The sequence below is a fragment of the Sparus aurata genome, chromosome 20 (assembly GCF_900880675.1).
Source record: "Sparus aurata chromosome 20, fSpaAur1.1, whole genome shotgun sequence".
NCBI lineage: Eukaryota > Metazoa > Chordata > Actinopteri > Spariformes > Sparidae > Sparus > Sparus aurata.
Genome location: NC_044206.1, coordinates 27,959,029 through 27,976,209, shown reverse-complemented (window position 1 = coordinate 27,976,209; position 17,181 = coordinate 27,959,029). Strand labels below are relative to the sequence as shown.

The following is a 17,181-nucleotide window of genomic DNA, read 5'->3' as shown; positions in this document are numbered from 1 at the left end:
TCACCAGGCCGCGCTCCTGTTTGGACCCCTGACAGACAACAAGATGTCACGAGGTTAACAGACAGCGTGAAGTCATTTAATGGAGCAGTTTTATCTGACAACCAACAGTCTTTAAACTGGACTACATGTCTTTTATTTTAATGCATATCCAACATGTTGAAGTTCCTGAATGAGCTCCTGAACAGACTTTTGTTGCAAAGTTTCTTAAAAAGGTAAATAATGGATAAAAATGCAATGTGAATTCATTTTAATGTGTGTTTGTTCCTCTGCTGCTCTTCATGCCGCCGACTCACCGGTCGGCCGTGAAGACTCTCAAAGTACAGCAGACATTTCTGCAGGGTGATCTTCTCCAGCACCATCTGAGCCTGAGTCATGTCCTGCACACACGAGAACTCTGTCAGGAGGAGCACGGTTACAGAAAGAGACCAGTGGGAATAAAACGTAGGTTAAATGAACAGAGTCTGGTGGAGGCGATCGGCTGACACCTTCATGTTGTCCGGCAGGCCCAGAGCTTGTCTCTTCTCTCTCAGCCGTCTGAACAGAGACTCCACCGTTTCCTCCAGGGTGGGTTTGTGCTCTGACGCCCCCTGCTGGCCGGAGATGTACCTGCAGGACACATTAATACCTACTGATGAATCCACTCTGTACTCTGATTCCACTCAGGAGTACTGATGTGTTTGTTACCTGCAGGTGTTTCCTGCTGCGTCCTCCTCCTTCGACTCAAACACAGACTGTCTGAGTCTCAGCTCTGCAGAGGACAGAGGTGTAACTGAGTACATTTACTCGAGTACAAAGTTAAGATACTTTTCATGTCACTTTCTTCTTTTTTAGTTACTAGTTAATTTACAAATTTATATCTTTAAACACAAAACATTAGCAGAGCTTATAAAGTATTCTGTTACAAGTTGACCTACAGTATTTGGATGAAGTCATTTTCTTGGCTGCAGCTTCACAAACAAGACAGTTTATAGCACAGCAGTTTATTACTGCACTGTGTATTTCTACTTACTCAATACTGTTACAGTGCAGTATTTGTACTCTTACTCTTACTGCACTCTGTAGTTTCAACCCTCTATGAGCTGTCTTGATTTTGATATAGAGGATTTCTTTGAATCTTAGTAAATGTATAATCTTTGTGACCAAGTGTTCCTCTGCTGCCTCAGAACACGTCTGATCGGCACGGACTGTCACATTTCTTGGAACAACACTGAACTCTCTGCAGAACCATGAAGACATCCGGCTGATGGTTTTACCTTTGAGCTGTTTGCGAGCCTTCGCTAGTTCACTCATCACTCGGATCATCTCCGGGTTGGAGTATTTATCGTTGTGGGACGGCTGAGCGACAGAAACACATCAGGAAGCTGTTAACATCATTTCTTCAAGGATAAACTGGACTAAAGCTTTGAACTCAATGAGTTAAGGTCCTGCATTTGCTGTGGACTCCTGGTCCCTGCTGAGTTTACCTTGTAGTTCATCTCCTGCTCAAACTGGTCCTCAAACCTGCGAACCCTCTTCTTCAGGGTCTGAATCTGTCTGCTAAGGAACGGGATGGAGGAGGGACATTCGTCCTCCGAGCCCTCCGGCATGTCCCGACCCCGACACCTGGACCCCGACACAGACAGACTGTTAGAAACACGATTCTGCACTTATGTCCAGAAGTCTCAAGACAAGATTAACAAGGATAAAGTCAAGTTTCACGTCAGGACCAACAAGTCAGTTTGTCCCGAGTTATAACTAAAACAACACAGACCAGTAGACAGACCAGTAGACGGACCAGTTAGCAGACAGACAGGTGGACAGACAGGTGGACTCACAGTATGTACTGCTGGCTGCAGGGTGGTGATGGTGCAGTTTCGGGGTCCGAGTTGAACCTCAGGCTGTGGCTGAGGCTGGAGCAGCGGGGGGACGGCAGAGGGCTGGGACCTCCTGCCAGCAGCTGGAGGAGAGCTCCTCCTCCTCCTCCTTCTCCTTCTCCCCCTCCTCCCCCCTCACCCCCGGGGCTGCTCCTCTGGGGGGAGTAGGGGGAGTGGTGGGGACTGGGGGGCAGCGCTGCATCGGGGGTCAGGGGCTGTTGGCCCAGGTGGATGGTGGTTAACGGCTGGTATCGGGGAGACTGTGGAGGTCTGGTCAGAACCGTCAGCAGCTCTGCAGACACAACAGGTGTGAAGACAGAGAACATATTCATAATCTGTGCACAACCCTAACATGATGCTGGTGACTCACTGTGATGAAGGCAGGACTTTATTAACCCAGACGGAAAGTTAGGATTTCATATTATTACATAAATTACTTCTGGAAACACTTCAAGGACCAGTAGAACCTCAATCACCCCAAAATCCACCCAAGACAATGAAAACCTCCTCACTGACCAACAGAGCCACTTCCAGGACCTCCAGAAGCTCCTCTAGAGCCTCCTCAGTTCAAAGAGACCCCTAGAATCAACTAGAACCTCCACAAAGACCAACAGAACTACATATAGAACCAGTTAAACCTCCTCAGTGACTGGACCATCTACTGGCCCACTCAAAGTAACGGAACCACCACCTAATGACTAGGGCTGGGTGTCACCAGGCACCTCGCAATACGATGCTATCACGATATTTTGCCCACGATAACGATGATATCCTGATACAGCGATTCTGCCATAATCGATATATTGCAAGAACTTTCATCCACGATACATCACGATATCTGTGTCACTGAAGAAATTCAGAATTTATTGACTGCACTGAATCCATTTCACAGGAATTACAAAACATTGTCAATCAATTTCACATGAATGACAGCCAAGTAAACAAAGTGTATACTGCACAGTGACTCTTCTTTACACACACACTGACCGCAATTTAAATATGATTAAATATCGATATTTGACGCCAGTGTATCGATAACGTACCTCAAGACGAAATATCGCGATACATCATAGTATCGATATTTTGGCACACCCCTACTAAAAACCTGAAGCACAAATAGAACCTCTTCAGTGATCACTTGAACAAAATCAAGAATATCATAAGTTCTACAGGATTTAAGTTCTACAGTTGACACTAGAACCTTGTAATGGACCTGCAGAACCCCCTCAGTAGCCCCAAAATCCAACAACCTCTTCATCAACCAGTAGAACCACCTAAAGAATCTCTAGAAGCTCCTCTAGAACCCCCTCACTGACTGTTAGAACCACAACCAAAGTGGCTCCTAGAATCACCTGGAGAACCAATAGAACCCTCTAAATGACCTCTAGAACCTCATCAAGAACCCCAAAATCTACCCCAAAGCCCAGTACAATCTCCTCATCCAACATTACAACACCCTACACAACTTCTAAAACCAACAGAACCAACACTCCAATGACCATTAGAACAAATTCAAGAATCTCTAGAAGCTCCTCACTGATTACAAGAACCTCTCAAAGGCCCGTTTAAACCTCTACCTCGACCCGCCTGTCCTGCCAACCGGAGACTCTGTTTCTAACCATGTTTCTCTCCCACCTGATCATCAGTTTACCTGATAATCTGTCAGTATCTGAAACACACTCCATGATCCACCAGAGCCTTCTTATAAACAGCAGGTGAGGCACTTATCAGTTATATTATTGTATCAGCTGGAAAGAAAGCTAACACTGGCTTTGATTAACTGGAGTGCAGATTTAACAAGATACTGCTGCACGGCCACAGTTCTGGAGGACCTGAGTGCAGAAATGTGGAAGCAGCTTCAGGAGTGTAGCAGCGAGCGGTCGGCGTGCCTCACGTGCTGCAGAGGGTTTTCACTGAGCTATAAATAGCAGCACACTGCTGGTGGCGTGCTGTGCAGAATGAGTGGAGTCATCACAAAGACCGAAGCTACACACGGATGAACACGGTACTGGACCGTTTGGACCACAGGCGGTTTCTCCTCTGTGTCGCTCAATGAGAGGAGGAACAACCAACACTGAAATCAGGGGTCAGTATCTGATGGGTGGTCTGATCGCTGCCTCCTTCGATCTCTCTGTGAATGAATGAAAGTGAGGCCGACACTGCAAACTACTGGATTACTACGAGGAGTACAACTGCTACAAAAGTAATCTGTTACTACTCTCATGTGAAGTATTCCAACACCGCAAATAAACAATAACGAGGTCTTCTCAGGAAAAAGAAAAAATATGTCAATGAAGACCAACAATGAAATAAAGTGAGACAGAAAGTGAAGGTGTAGACAGACAGGCAGGCAGGCAGGCAGACAAGCAGACAGGCAGGCAGGCAGACAGACAGGCAGAAAGACAGGCAGGCAGACAGGCAGGCAGGCAGAAAGACAGGCAGACAGGCAGACAGGCAGGCAGACAAGCGGAAAGACAGGCAGACAGAAAGACAGACAGGCAGGCAGAACATGTGCATGTACCTGGCGGGCTGTTTTCGTCCGCGGGGACACTGTGGCACAGAGCCAGCGTCTTCCCGTCCTTCTCTCCGAGCTCCACCGGGCCACAGGGGCTCTTCTGCTCCTTGCTGCCCAGGGCAGGGGGGCTCTCCTCTGGGGACGGACCCAGCGAGGGGCCCCCCTCCACCTCCAGCGCCTGGAGCTTCAGCAGGGAACTCTGTAGGCAGAAGCAGAACATGCCAGACACGCTGATCCAGAGATTAACCTGGTCCCAGGAGGAGGAGGAGGCTGTATGTAGACAGTCAGTTACTGGAAGATGAAGGACAGTGAGGTGCTGTTAGGGATCAACGGTGCCAGATAATAGTCACATCCCAATCTCTGGAACACCACGTGTGGAGGAAAGGTTCGTTAGGATGGATGCTGTTCAGGACGTAGTCCGTCCCTGCACTCCAATGATGACTTAATTAACCTCGTCTCCATGAACTAGTCAGGTGTCCTCTGGTGAAACACGACGGGATGCCTCCTGCTTGTCCAGCCCTTCCAGAGATTAGTCAGTTACGCTCCACATGCACATGAACATTCCAGAAATACAAACGTTCGTCCCTCCTCCTCTGGCTGTTCTCTTTATCCCTCTCCACTCCAGCAGTTAGCCAGTCCCAGTGATGGTGGGGATGATGACCCCACAGCATGCCGTCCTTCACAGCAACAATGAGTTACCCGATTCTGTTCCAGTCCAGGAATTAGCCAGCTCCAGAGTGACTGAGCCCAGCAGTGACAGCAGCTGAAACGTCGTGAATGTTCATCCTGTCGTTCTGCACGTTCACTGATGATGATGCTGATGATGCTGGTACCCTCCCTCCCTCATCTCTCTCTCTCCTGTTAGCTCTCCACCTCTCTCGCCCTCCCTTGTTGGATTACTCATCCTCAGGCGTGTGGAGGAGGGAGGATGGAGTGGGGGAGGGGGGGAGGTGTGTCCTCATCAGACTCTCTCTCCTGAGATGGGCGAGAGAGAGAGAGAGAGAGAGACATATGGGAAACATGAGGACGCCTCTCTCTTTATCATCGTGAGGTTTTTCCCGCATCGGTGGGGGATGGGTTTGCTGCTGACGTCACTGTGTGTGTGTGTGTGTGTGTGTTTAAATTTCATTCATAAAACGCGAGGCGGAGGAGGAGGAGGAGGAGGAGACAGGGGGGGAGGAGGAGACGGGGGGGAGGAGGAGGAGGAGGAGACGGAGGAGGTGTAGCTACGTGCTTCTCCTCACACATCCACCAGCAGTTCTGCCTCCTAACACTCAGTGTGCTGCTGTTATTCACCTTTCAGCAGCTTGAATTCCTCCTGTGAGACGGTGAACAGGTGATTTCACCACCGAGAGCGTAAACCTGGTCATCACGTGTGTGCAGGCTAAAGTCTGAACATGTCAACACTCTGTGTGTAATATAAGGTGAGTTTTCATCAAACAGGAGAAATCATTCCTGCTCTACACATTTCATCTCATCCGGGCTCATTAACATACAAACACACCTCCAGAGCACCAAATATGGTCAACACATCCTCTGAAAGTCTTAAAGGAACAGTCACTGAAGATTAGACACCGTTTATAATTATATGTTAATTTTGTACAACATTATGTTTATTGTTTATATGAGTCTATTCTATTTCTTACCTTTTAATGATATTATTTATTTTTTTCTATTGTTATTGTTTTCAGTAATATTCTGCCGGCCTGCTGTGGAACAAACGTGCTCGTCTGTGGGACAGTGAAGGAATTCTGATTCTGATTCTGATACCATGAACTTTGTTTCGGACAACTGTCATGTACTGACGGTCCCTCGATGAAGCCCCGGTGTCTCCAAGATCTAACCAGGATCAGGATCTAATCGTCCTCTTACTGCCAAGCCGGGTCAGACTGGCGCGGCCGGTTCTGGAGCGCATGTCGTGTTTAAGTACCGTTTTACAGCACAGTCTGTTGACGCGATGTGTTCAAAGTCCAAACAAACAATGAATCAAACATCTTTGAGTCCCATGTCGCAGATCAACTCGTGTCTTTGCAGTCGTCAGAGGGAGAAAGAGGTCCGAGCAGCACCAGAGACAGATGTGATGGACTCCACGCTGCTCAATGAGAGCGTTACTTCCACGTTGGCCACACCTGCTGTCTGAATGATAAACATGTTCTAAAATAACTTCATATCTGGAAATCATGAATATATTTTACTGCTGTTTCCATCTCACAGCTCAGTCAGCTGCTGAGAGCCCAGCTAACCCGAAGAAGTGAATTAAATATCTATATTTTATATTTTCCAAACGGTCCACATCCATCTTGTGAAGGAAGACTGTTTTAAACCGACAGAATGTGAGTCCGTTAGACCGGAGCTGGTTGATTGCAGATAAATTCTTGATTGTGCATCGTAGATATTGTAAATCTCTTACGTTCATTTACTGGACTGAACACATTCTGGTGGAATTCTGGTTGGAAATCATAGGAATTTACACAACATCGTTTCATGAATACTAACAAACGTCTTCTAAAACAACTTTGAGACATTCTGCTCACCTTTTGGTTTTTGGTGTGATTCAGCGTACAGATGATCGTTCAACAAGACATCAGGAGAACTTTCTTCTTTACAGGTGTCTGCAGGCAGGTGAACACCGCCAACACCAAACGATCTGAGTTTAATCGACTGTGTTGATCCTCACTGTGGACTGCGTGCAGGCAGAATTCCTCAGAAGGCCTCGAGATTCAGAAAAAATCTTAACCTTGTTGACAAAATGTATAATGTTAAATTAAAACACATTTGCAGTTCATATAAATATAAATATAGATATAAATATCAATAAAAGGCCTGTTAAATTACGCTGATGGTCCACATGTGTAACATCAGTGTACTGACTGAGTCCGGAGCAGCAGCACTGTGAACACGGCGCTGACACGCTGACACCTGCTGGTCGGTTTGCAGAACTACAAGTTAAAGAAAAAGTGGAGCGACTGAGACAAACAGACCTCGAGCAGAAACATGAGCTGTGGTGTGAATGATGTCAAAAACTATGATTTAAACTATATATAAAGTATTTTTTCCTTCATGTTTATTCACCGACTGATCTGCATAAAACTCCCACAATCCACCTCAGTTGGCAGCCGGTCTCACAGAACCAGGTTCCAGGACCTGGACCTGGATCAGAGGAATACGTGTCACTGAGTGCAGTATGTAACCCACACAACAGGCTTCAGTCCTGAGTGGAGACCTTGAATCGGACTGTGTGTTGGCTGATGTCCTCCAAATATTCAGAATCACCAGTAAGTGATCGTGTTCTGGTTCTGGTCTGGACACACCTGATAAATTGGGAATGATAGAGAAGATCAGCTTGGTCACTTGTGCAAAGATGTGAAACACTAACACTATGTTTCAAATCTTCCCGACATTTATGCGTCATCTGTATTTTTCTGGAAACAGCGCGTCCATCAGCACATCAGCTGGGTTCAGATGGGCCGTGGTACTGCAGCACGGGGGACCGACAGACTTCCTCTCTGAAAAACAGCAGAACTCATAAAATGATGACACATTTAGTAGAAGTTAAGGGTGACGCTGATGAAGGAGTAATGTCCCGATCAGGAACAATTCACTGTCATTCTTTCCAGACTCGTTCCCTTTCAGGTCTATTGTATGTTACAGACAATATGGTGGAGTACTGACAGTGAATACCTGGACAGAGCTAAAATCTTTGGTGAAAAATCTGTCGGCCGAATGAAAGAAGAAGCTCTAACAGACACAGAGAAGTTGAAGAGTCTCATTTCTCTGAAGGTTTGGTTGGTAATCACAGCCATGTCTTTATTTTTGCAGGTTGTTTAATGGAGTTTTGCTCATACAGACACCAGTTGAGTGGGATTAACAAATAGGGTTTTCAGTATCCTTCAAAATAAAAGACACAATGAGTTTCGTCACAGACGCTGTTCAGTTAAATAACTTTAAATCTCTGATGCGTTTAATGCCTGATAAAGTGTCAGAACGAAGCTGTGTGGTTAGCTAGCTCTGTTTAGCTTCCAGCTAACAGTTAGCTAGCTCCTCCATGTCAACTCAGGGATTTCACAGCAGTTTGAACTTTAGTGAATAACTTCCTGTAGTTCACAGCGGGCCACAGAGACCATGGACCCAGAACTAGAACTAGAAGGGTCTTCCAAGGCCTTCATTGCTCTGCTTGGTGCAAAAGGTTGTCAGTTTGAGTCCCGTCTAGGTACATCAGGTAAAAAGTTACTGAACTTGGTGAAGCACTGAAGCATTTTCTTCTTGACTAGAATCCACAGAGGAGATTTTACTTAAAACAAGTGTTCTGTTTGTAGAATATGATGTGATAGATTAAACCAGCGAACAATATAAAGCAGTTCACTTTAACCTCAACTGAACTCTGAATGAGTTCACCTGGTAGCTCCTCACGGTGTGTTAGCACTACTTTTATTTAAGTATCTTAATATTTCTTCCAGCTGACTGAAACAAACCTGACCAGCTGTGGAATAACGAGACATTTGATCTCAGTTTTGCAGATGGTTATTAAATTATGGGGCAACACCTACATTTTTTTATATATAATTTAACCAAACTGAAATTCTTATTTCTTATGTATGACAGTGCATCATTACTGACACTACTGTCTTCCCCTGGCTCCGGTCTATATGAACAGAGAGACAGAGACAGCTTTTTTTGTAGAGATTTTATTTTTTTTCACAGATCAAACTTTGGCAAACTTGTTTTTGTTTTGTTGCTAACAGTCATGCCCATAAAGCTTTTCTGAACAGAGAGACAGAGCGAGTCAGAAAGTTCCTTTAGCTACCACAGCAGCCACTGTCATGATGATAACAATAATAATAATAATAATAATGATAATAATAATAATAATCATCATCATCATCTACAAACAACTGAGACGTTATAAAGCACTATATTCCCAGTATATACAAATAAATCAGTGACACTCGAGCTTCATAACAACAAAATATCATCACTAAGAATCAATATAAACATAAATATTTCTTCTTCTGGTCCAAACATCTTTTTATAATCAGTTTTTGCTCTGATTGCAGATTTCACTGTTCACAGCTCAACATAAGTTAAATCAGACACGTGGAAGCAGGCTGTGCCGTCAGTGTGCGGTGGTGAAGTGAATTTCATAATCTTCCTCTGACTCATTTAAAATATTTCACATTGCGAGCGCTGGCAGGACCCCAAACCACGAGGACACAATCCCCCACTGGCTTCCCACCATGTTCCTGGCCACCACGCCCGCTGTTTCCCCGCTTCTAATCTTTATGCTAAGCTAACTGGGCTAACCATGTCCTGTCTCCAGCTTCGTACTGAGCACTCAGAGAAACAAAGACAACAGACTATTTCCACCACTTCCTGTTTGGATGGTGTTGAGCGTCTGACTGTATTCTGCCCTCTGGTGGTGAAAACAGAACATTTCCAGTATTTTCATGCAGAGCTGCACAGAAGTCACATCACTGATCAGTTTACAAAAGTATCACAACAGGTTCAGGCTGCTAATACAAAGGCTTCGTACCAAATTGAGACGACTATCAGCTGCTTTCACAAAAGGCTATGAAATATCAACACAATCTGAAATAAACAGAATCATCACTTTTTATGGTTAAACTTCTCGATCGTGGAGGAAATGCAAACCTCAAAGACTGCGTTACTGTAAGCCTGTGAAACTAAGATTCTCTCAGAGTGTAAAGGTTTTATTTCTTCATCAGTCTTCAGAAGAATTGTTTGTGTTGCGGTTGCGTTTTATGCTGCAATCTCACCACGTTTAGTAAAAGTCTACATTTAGAATCTGAAGTTCACCAGAAAGACAATCTGCTGTTGTCTGAGTATGATCCGGCTCTGATCCGACTCTTCATGGATCAACTTCTTAATCCCTGCGTCAGAACTGCTCCTCTGCCTGAACAGGTTGGTCAAAGTCTGTCTGATAATCTTTATTTCTCTTATTCTTCATTCATTTGACACAGAAGCAAATGTTGAGTGAAGAGTTTGAAGGTTCATAGTTAAACTCAGAGACTGTTGACAGAACAATGAGGATCATTCAGCAGCTGTTGTGGAGATTTAAATATCACTTGATCTATGAAAATGTTTTCATTTTCCTTTCTGTTTGAGAACTTTTGGGGAGACACTACAGGTTTCTAACAGATCTCACACTGGAACTTCCCCAGTTGAAAAGTTTTCTGATATTTGATGTTTTTATGTACAAATGTTTCATCAAGTTGTTAGAAAATGTTCTCACATTTCAAGATCAGAAATGTAAAAGTGAATAAAGCCAGGTTAGAGTCAAAGGTTTTTACAGAGGAAACGTCTTTTTTACCATTCCATAAATCAGAAAATACTGACAGCAGACACAAAAAATCCATTTGTTAATGTTGTTAGAATTCAAATGTTCAATAAATCAGGCTGTGAATGATGTGTGAACAAAGGCAGAGTCCTCTTCAACATCGAATGCAGCAGACTTTGAGTTGATTTCTTCACTTTGGAAACAACTGAAATCTCCACTGATGAAGAAAGACCGTGTGATTCACTAAGATAACCTCCAGAACAGCTACTAAATGAACCCTTTTGGTGATATTGTTCTGTGAAAGACTGAAGTTGTTATTTCTATAAATCAACATATTGACTACTGACTCTGAACACAAGACGATAACATCCTTATTCTAAATCCTGCCATCACAGCTCTGATTGGTTTGTTTTTTTCTTTTTATACAACCAGGAAACAGTCGAGAAAGATCAAAACACCAGACGTGTTTGATTTGTTCGTCAGAGGTGAAGGTGATTCTGAGGTCTAGAACCACAAAGTAAGTCGATCAAGAGCCTTAAACACAAAACAGGAACAATCCTCAAGCTTGTCGATTTTGAAAGAAAAACCTCATAAGAAACTCAACCAAGTCGTGCGTGTGTGTGTGTGTGTGTGTGTGTGTGTGTGTGTGTGTGTGAATGTGCAAAATTATGTAGGAAGTCTTTGAAATATGTACAAAATATCTGCTGTCATGCTATGATCCAAAGATTCACAACATAACGAATGACAGAAAGGAAAGTTTAAAAGTAGAAATTTTCGTCTCATCATCTGGTGAGGCGGAACCGCAGCTGCTACACCCAGACCTCTTTCTGTCTTTGGATTTTTAAAGTTCCCAGAAATGAAATGAGAAGTGAAGGCATCATGGTGACCTCGAGTGTGTCGTTCAGTCTTAAGTTCGTCTGTCCGTCACTCGGACTGCAAATTCATCCTGTAGCCCGCTCTCAGAGGGCCAAACCTGGGTTCACAGGGTCAGAAAAGCCCCTAAAGACTTCCAGAACCGCCTCCAGTCCACAAAACACAAACACCAGATTTCACAGGACAGGCAGCAGTGATAGCAGAAGTATAATCTCCCTCTTAGGGGTCAAAGGTTAAGTGTCGTGATCAAGGACACTTGACAGTAGCAGAAGCTTCACTTTGGCTGAAGAATGACAGGGTGTCCATGATGTCGTTAGGAGGTATCTGAAGGGACAATTTAAAGCCTTTCTTAGCTTCTGGAAACACAAAAACTGTCACTAACTGTTTCAGTAATTACTCACAACCCAAAACAGGCTGTAGGCCTCATGAGACCCTGCGTTAAATGTTTCCATAACAGGAGTCCCAGAAACCAACACTTCACCACCCTGCTGTAAACACACATTTGTTTAAGGATTCTGATCTATCACAACACTAAAATCAGCAGCAGGTGATGCAGATAACATTGATTGTCTCGTTACAATGCAATCCTCTGCTGGCAAAACTTTGGTCCTGGAACTTACATGGATCCCACTTGACACTAATCACCCATCTTAACACCGTCACAGACCGAGAAAACCTTCTCATGGCAAATCTGCCAAAATGCAAAAGAGAGACTGCTCAGGAATGACCCAGGGAACATGACAAAACCCTAAAGTTGGCCTCCAAATTCTCCAGATCCTAATCAGATCTAGCATTTGTGCAAACAAATCCATAGTAAAGACTCCATGGATCCGACTTAGCTCTGTAAGGACACAGGACCTCTGGGTGTGTTCTGTGACGTCTAAAGGGCACCTGCAACAGATTATTTTAGTCCAGCTGGTCCATTGTGAGGTTTCTGGGGGCATTTGCTGCACCACTTACAACCCTCAGGACTCAAAGGATTCACTGCCAACGTCCTGGTGCCAGGGACCACATGACAGCCCTAGAGCAGGACCTCCACAGGTCGAAGCCAAGCCTGATCCAAAGTTAGGCCTCAACGGATGATACTTTGCGAGAAGTTCCATGGATGCTCAATCTGACTGGATCTTGGGAATTTGGTGGCCAGGTGGACATCTCATTCCTGAGCAGTTTATGTGTCCTGGTGGGGAAGACACTACCATCACTGAGTGCTGCTGCTTTGAGGGGATGTACTTGGTCTGCAACAGTGTTTGGGTGTGTGGTGTCAAGAAGCATCCATGTGAATGCCAGAACCAAAGGTTGCTCAGCAGAACGTTTGATTGTAAAGAGATGATCAATGTTCACTAAACCCATCCGCGGTTTTAACATGTTGGCTGATCACTGTATGCACCATGTTATTGAATAAAAATATTTATATCATATTTATGGTATGAAAACTAGATTCTGGATAGAGAGCCCCTAAGTAATACAAGGCCTCACTTGCCCACTTTGCTGGTTTGATAATCCACCCTTGTCTGGGAAGCACTTTGTGACAATATTTGCCCCCATGAGATCGACTGGCTTCATCACTGACTGCCATCAAACTATCTTTGTGTGTTGCAGCAATATATTGGACAAAAAGCATAGCCGTTGCTGTGTAACTGACTGCTGACAGTGAAAATACCCAAAGTTCAGCTGCAGCCACTCAAGGAATCTGTGGTTCTGGGTTCATGTCTCTCAGAGTGCCTCCAAGGCCTAACAAAAATGTCTTTCTGCATCACTGGCACGTTTTGTTGATGATCCTCCAGAGTTCTCGGCAACTTTACCCAGTCATGCAACTTAAGGTCATGCTTTTAATCTTGCCAAAAAGAAGGTCAAATGTGGAGGACTGATTTCCTGCTCGTACAGACTTGATAACCAGCGGTCTTGCAGCAAGATATGGTACATAAAGCCAGAACCAGAATCAGGGCTGTTGTCTTTCTTGCGTCATTGGCCCATTTTTGTTGGTGGAGTGATAATGTTCCAGAGTTCTGACAGCTATCTAAGATCTGAAGGAACGCGGAGGACATTCTCAGGTTCTAAAAGTAAAACTTGTCCAACTGTAACCAAGGATGCATTGTTCTGAGATTTATTGGACAGATTTAATTCTCTAAGAGACTTGAACAAGTGGCTCTGGTCTCAGTACAAGGGACACCCTGTCAAAGTGAACAGGTGTAGTTTGTCTCATCCTTGGAAATCCTCTCAGATGTTCTGGCAGACCAGACCAGTTTGACCAGCGAAAGGTCTCCAGTCTGGATCCATCTGCTGCCTACTGCACACTCAGTTCTCAAATCATTTGGTGACACAATGTTATAACAAAACACAGAGTGTCCAGCCACATTTAAAAACAACACAGGCAGAGACACAGTAAGGTGCTACGAGTAAAACATCCTCCAAATGGCACATGAACCTCTGTGTTGTTCAGCCTGGTGGGAATTCCTTGTCTTCTCAGATTTGGGCCTCACCAACCACCGTTGGGTTTGGCTGTGAGCGAGCCTAAAAGTCATAATCCCATCCGGAGTTGTCATCTGGTGGCGGCTCGTCTGTGTCTTCAGGGAAACTGTCAAAGTTACTGGTGTCGGTCGAAGAGGATACCTAGACAGAACCACACAGAGTCAAAAATCTTCAACAGAAGATTAATCTTCATTTAAATGTTTTTGACTAAGACAGTCCAGGTGCTTATTGAGAGCCGGTGTCTACACTGGTACCAGTTCGTATCTCCAAGCCAGGTAAACCGGTTCCAGAGTTGCACCAAAACTTTGCTAGTCTAGATCAAAGACCTGCTTACATCAGGGACTGGGGGCGGGGTCATCGTGTCCAATTAGTTAGTTTGTTGTTTATTCTTATCTGGTTTGTCAAGGTGCTTAGAGAGTTGAGAGATGTGGGAAAGATGGGAAAGACATTCAACAAACGTCTTCATCTAAACTTCAACTGGGCTCATGTTTGGTGCCTTAAATACCTCAGACACCAGGGCACCTGAAGTAACAGTTGCTGAACTTTTGGCAACAGCCAGTTGCCCAATTGATTTAGTCAAAAAAGGACAATATCACATTATAAAGATAATAATCACCTTATTGTCCTGTTGTCAGGTTTCAGAACATTTACAGTGCATTAATTGGTCAGGGGTCTGAGGCGACATTCACACTGCAGTTACAAGTGACCTGAATCCGATTTTTTCGCTCATATGTGACCCATATCTGATTTGCTTTTGACAGTGTGAACAGCACAAGTCGCATTGAATCTGACATTTTCTAATCAGATTCAGGCCACATTTAAATGTGGTACTGAATCGGATACGTATCGGATTTTTTTGAATGCGGCCGCAATCTGAACAGCCAGGTCGCATTTAATGCGACTTTGACGTCATTCTGACCCACGCTGCACTGTTTTGTAAATGAATGACAAATAAAGTTGATTGAAAAAAAGTGTGCCACAGGCGGGAGCGAGCGGGAGCCACGAACATAATCAATACAAACATGGAGGACAGCAGTGATCCTGCTCGGTGTAACCAGCCACATCCTGATCCCACCACTCCTGGCTCCGACGCCGCATCCAAGTACTCCTCTGTACGGATGTTGCTGCTATTGCTCCGCATAGAGCCATCATTAAAATATGAATGTTCTTTCTCCTCTTCCTCCTTCGTGATATCACCCGCTCACAAATTTGCCGGCTGCCGCCACACTGTTTTTAGCATTAAGCCATACAGTCCCACGTTACCGGCTGCCGTTGCCACGTTCGCTTCCATAAACACCGCTGTGGCGTGATGTCATCAATGATCAACTGCGCATGTGGGTCACTTCAGGAGCGTGAGCTGTTCACACAGCAATCCATAGACAGGCCGCATTTAAAGAGGTAATGTGAACAGCCAAACAATAAATCGGATTTGAGCAATAAATCGGAATTGTGCATTAAGACCTGCGGTGTGAACGTAGCCTAACATGGGTCTGATATCTCTAAAAGAAAAAAAAAAGTAATGTTTATTTCAACTCACATCAGGTGTGATGGGTGGAGTCAGAGTTCCTTTCCTCAGGCCCTCCCAGTTAAAACCTTCAAACCACCTTAACAAAGACATAGAGATCAGTTTTATCTTATAATCTGAAATCTGAAACACATGTGAGCGCTGATATAGCTACAATAAGTTCACTATTACTGACTTTACAGACATATAGTTTACTTTTGGTTTGAAACAGCCAATCAGGTGTCAGCTTCCTCTCAACTCACTCACTTGTGTTTCTGGATGTCTTTGACTCCATTCTTCAGGTTTCCAAGTCTCTCAGATGGATTATCTCTGTTGACACAAACAGTTTAAAGATTTATTGGGAGAAAAAAAAAAACAATGAATTTTGACTCGACAGGCTCAAAGTGCCCTCTACCTGCAGAGCTTCTTGATGAGGTTGGCAGCGTTTTTGGTGATCTTCTTGGGGAACTCGATCATGTCGATGCCTCTCAGGATGACATTGTAGGTTTTCATTGGATCTGGACCTGAAAATGGAGGACTGGAGACACACGAGATGCTGTAGGACAGCAAACAGCAATGTTTGACTCTACAGAACTCTACTGATCCTCCTCTGTATCCTCACCTGCCTGTCAGCAGCTCGTACATCAGGATGCCCAGAGACCAGTAGTCCGCTGAAACGTCGTGACCCTTGTTGAGGATGATCTCTGGAGCGACATACTCCGGCGTTCCGCAGAACGTCCATGTCTTCTTACAGACTCCGATCTTCTTGGCGAAACCAAAGTCCACCTAGAAAATGACAAAACCGATTAAAGGTACAGATCACCCAACAAGAACGTGGTACTGCTTAGCCTAGTTACAACTACTGGGTGTTTCCTTCCATACATATTAAATGTTGATTGAATTCCATGATGAAATATGGAATTACCAGCTTGGCGTATCCATGGCTGTCCAGTATGAGGTTCTCAGGCTTCAGGTCTCTGTATATGATGCCTTTGGCGTGCAGGTAGGCGAAGGCTTCGACCACGCAGGCGGTGTAGAATCTGGTGGTTGAATCTTCAAATGAACCCCTGAAACACAAACGGGTCAAAAACTGTGAGACTGTGAAGGCTCTCTGAGGTCTCTCTGTTCAGAGATTTTTGATCCTGTGAAAGTTTCTGATATTACATCTTTAACTTCCTGCTCCATTGTGCTAGCTGTCTTTAGTTGTTTCCTGTCTGTCTGAAAACTTTTACCAATACCTATTTCTTTTTAGGGTTTCTAATAACTACAAATAAACGTTTGTAAGTATTTAATCTGCAGGTTAGTGGATGTTCTAATACAGATTGCAAGTCTCCAAGTCCAAGATGACATCTTCACATGTCTTCACATGTCTTCACATGTCACAACTTATGGTCCAAAATCAAATTCAGTTTACAGTGATACAAACAGAGAATCTTCACATTTGAGCAGCTAATACTACCAAAAGGCAAAAAAGGAGAGTGCATACCTCAGTCTCATTTAACTCAATCCGGCCTTATCCAATATTAAAAAAAAAAAAGTTAAATCTGCTATATTGGGAGTTTTTTTTAGATCTGAACAAATTGTACTCACTCAAAGATATCAGCCCACTACATGCTTGCAATGTAAACGAAAATTAGAGAAATACCCGGATATGTCCCTTTATCAAGATCTG

At 44.2% G+C, this 17,181-nt stretch overlaps 2 protein-coding genes and 1 long non-coding RNA gene across 6 annotated transcripts in view; 1 reads left to right on the top strand and 2 right to left on the bottom strand.

Moving 5' to 3' along the window:
- Positions 1 to 5,277, bottom strand: part of LOC115571559 (uncharacterized) — a 7,432-nt gene extending 2,155 nt beyond the window's left edge. The window contains exons 1-8 of the mRNA XM_030401006.1: positions 4,375 to 5,277; positions 1,815 to 2,145; positions 1,464 to 1,602; positions 1,254 to 1,335; positions 685 to 748; positions 486 to 606; positions 294 to 377; positions 5 to 28 (exon numbers count right to left, since the gene is read on the bottom strand). Coding sequence (XP_030256866.1) covers positions 5 to 28; positions 294 to 377; positions 486 to 606; positions 685 to 748; positions 1,254 to 1,335; positions 1,464 to 1,602; positions 1,815 to 2,145; positions 4,375 to 4,588 — 1,059 coding nt within the window. The 5' untranslated portion in view covers positions 4,589 to 5,277. The remainder of the gene's footprint in view (positions 1 to 4; positions 29 to 293; positions 378 to 485; positions 607 to 684; positions 749 to 1,253; positions 1,336 to 1,463; positions 1,603 to 1,814; positions 2,146 to 4,374) is intronic.
- Positions 5,278 to 5,572: 295 nt separating this feature from the next.
- On the top strand, positions 5,573 to 7,202 carry LOC115571816 (uncharacterized). The gene is made up of 2 exons (XR_003981986.1): positions 5,573 to 5,792; positions 6,060 to 7,202. It is a non-coding gene; the product is annotated as an uncharacterized LOC115571816 (long non-coding RNA).
- Positions 7,203 to 9,037: 1,835 nt separating this feature from the next.
- The window catches only part of LOC115571795 (cGMP-dependent protein kinase 1-like), a 63,336-nt gene continuing 55,192 nt past the window's right edge, over positions 9,038 to 17,181 (bottom strand). For all 4 annotated transcript variants that reach the window (XM_030401392.1, XM_030401391.1, XM_030401393.1 and 1 more), the window contains 6 exons: positions 16,435 to 16,576; positions 16,132 to 16,295; positions 15,925 to 16,047; positions 15,777 to 15,839; positions 15,543 to 15,609; positions 9,038 to 14,146 (listed from right to left, as the gene is read on the bottom strand). In XM_030401392.1, the coding sequence (XP_030257252.1) occupies positions 14,048 to 14,146; positions 15,543 to 15,609; positions 15,777 to 15,839; positions 15,925 to 16,047; positions 16,132 to 16,295; positions 16,435 to 16,576 (658 nt within the window). In that variant the 3' untranslated portion in view covers positions 9,038 to 14,047. The remainder of the gene's footprint in view (positions 14,147 to 15,542; positions 15,610 to 15,776; positions 15,840 to 15,924; positions 16,048 to 16,131; positions 16,296 to 16,434; positions 16,577 to 17,181) is intronic.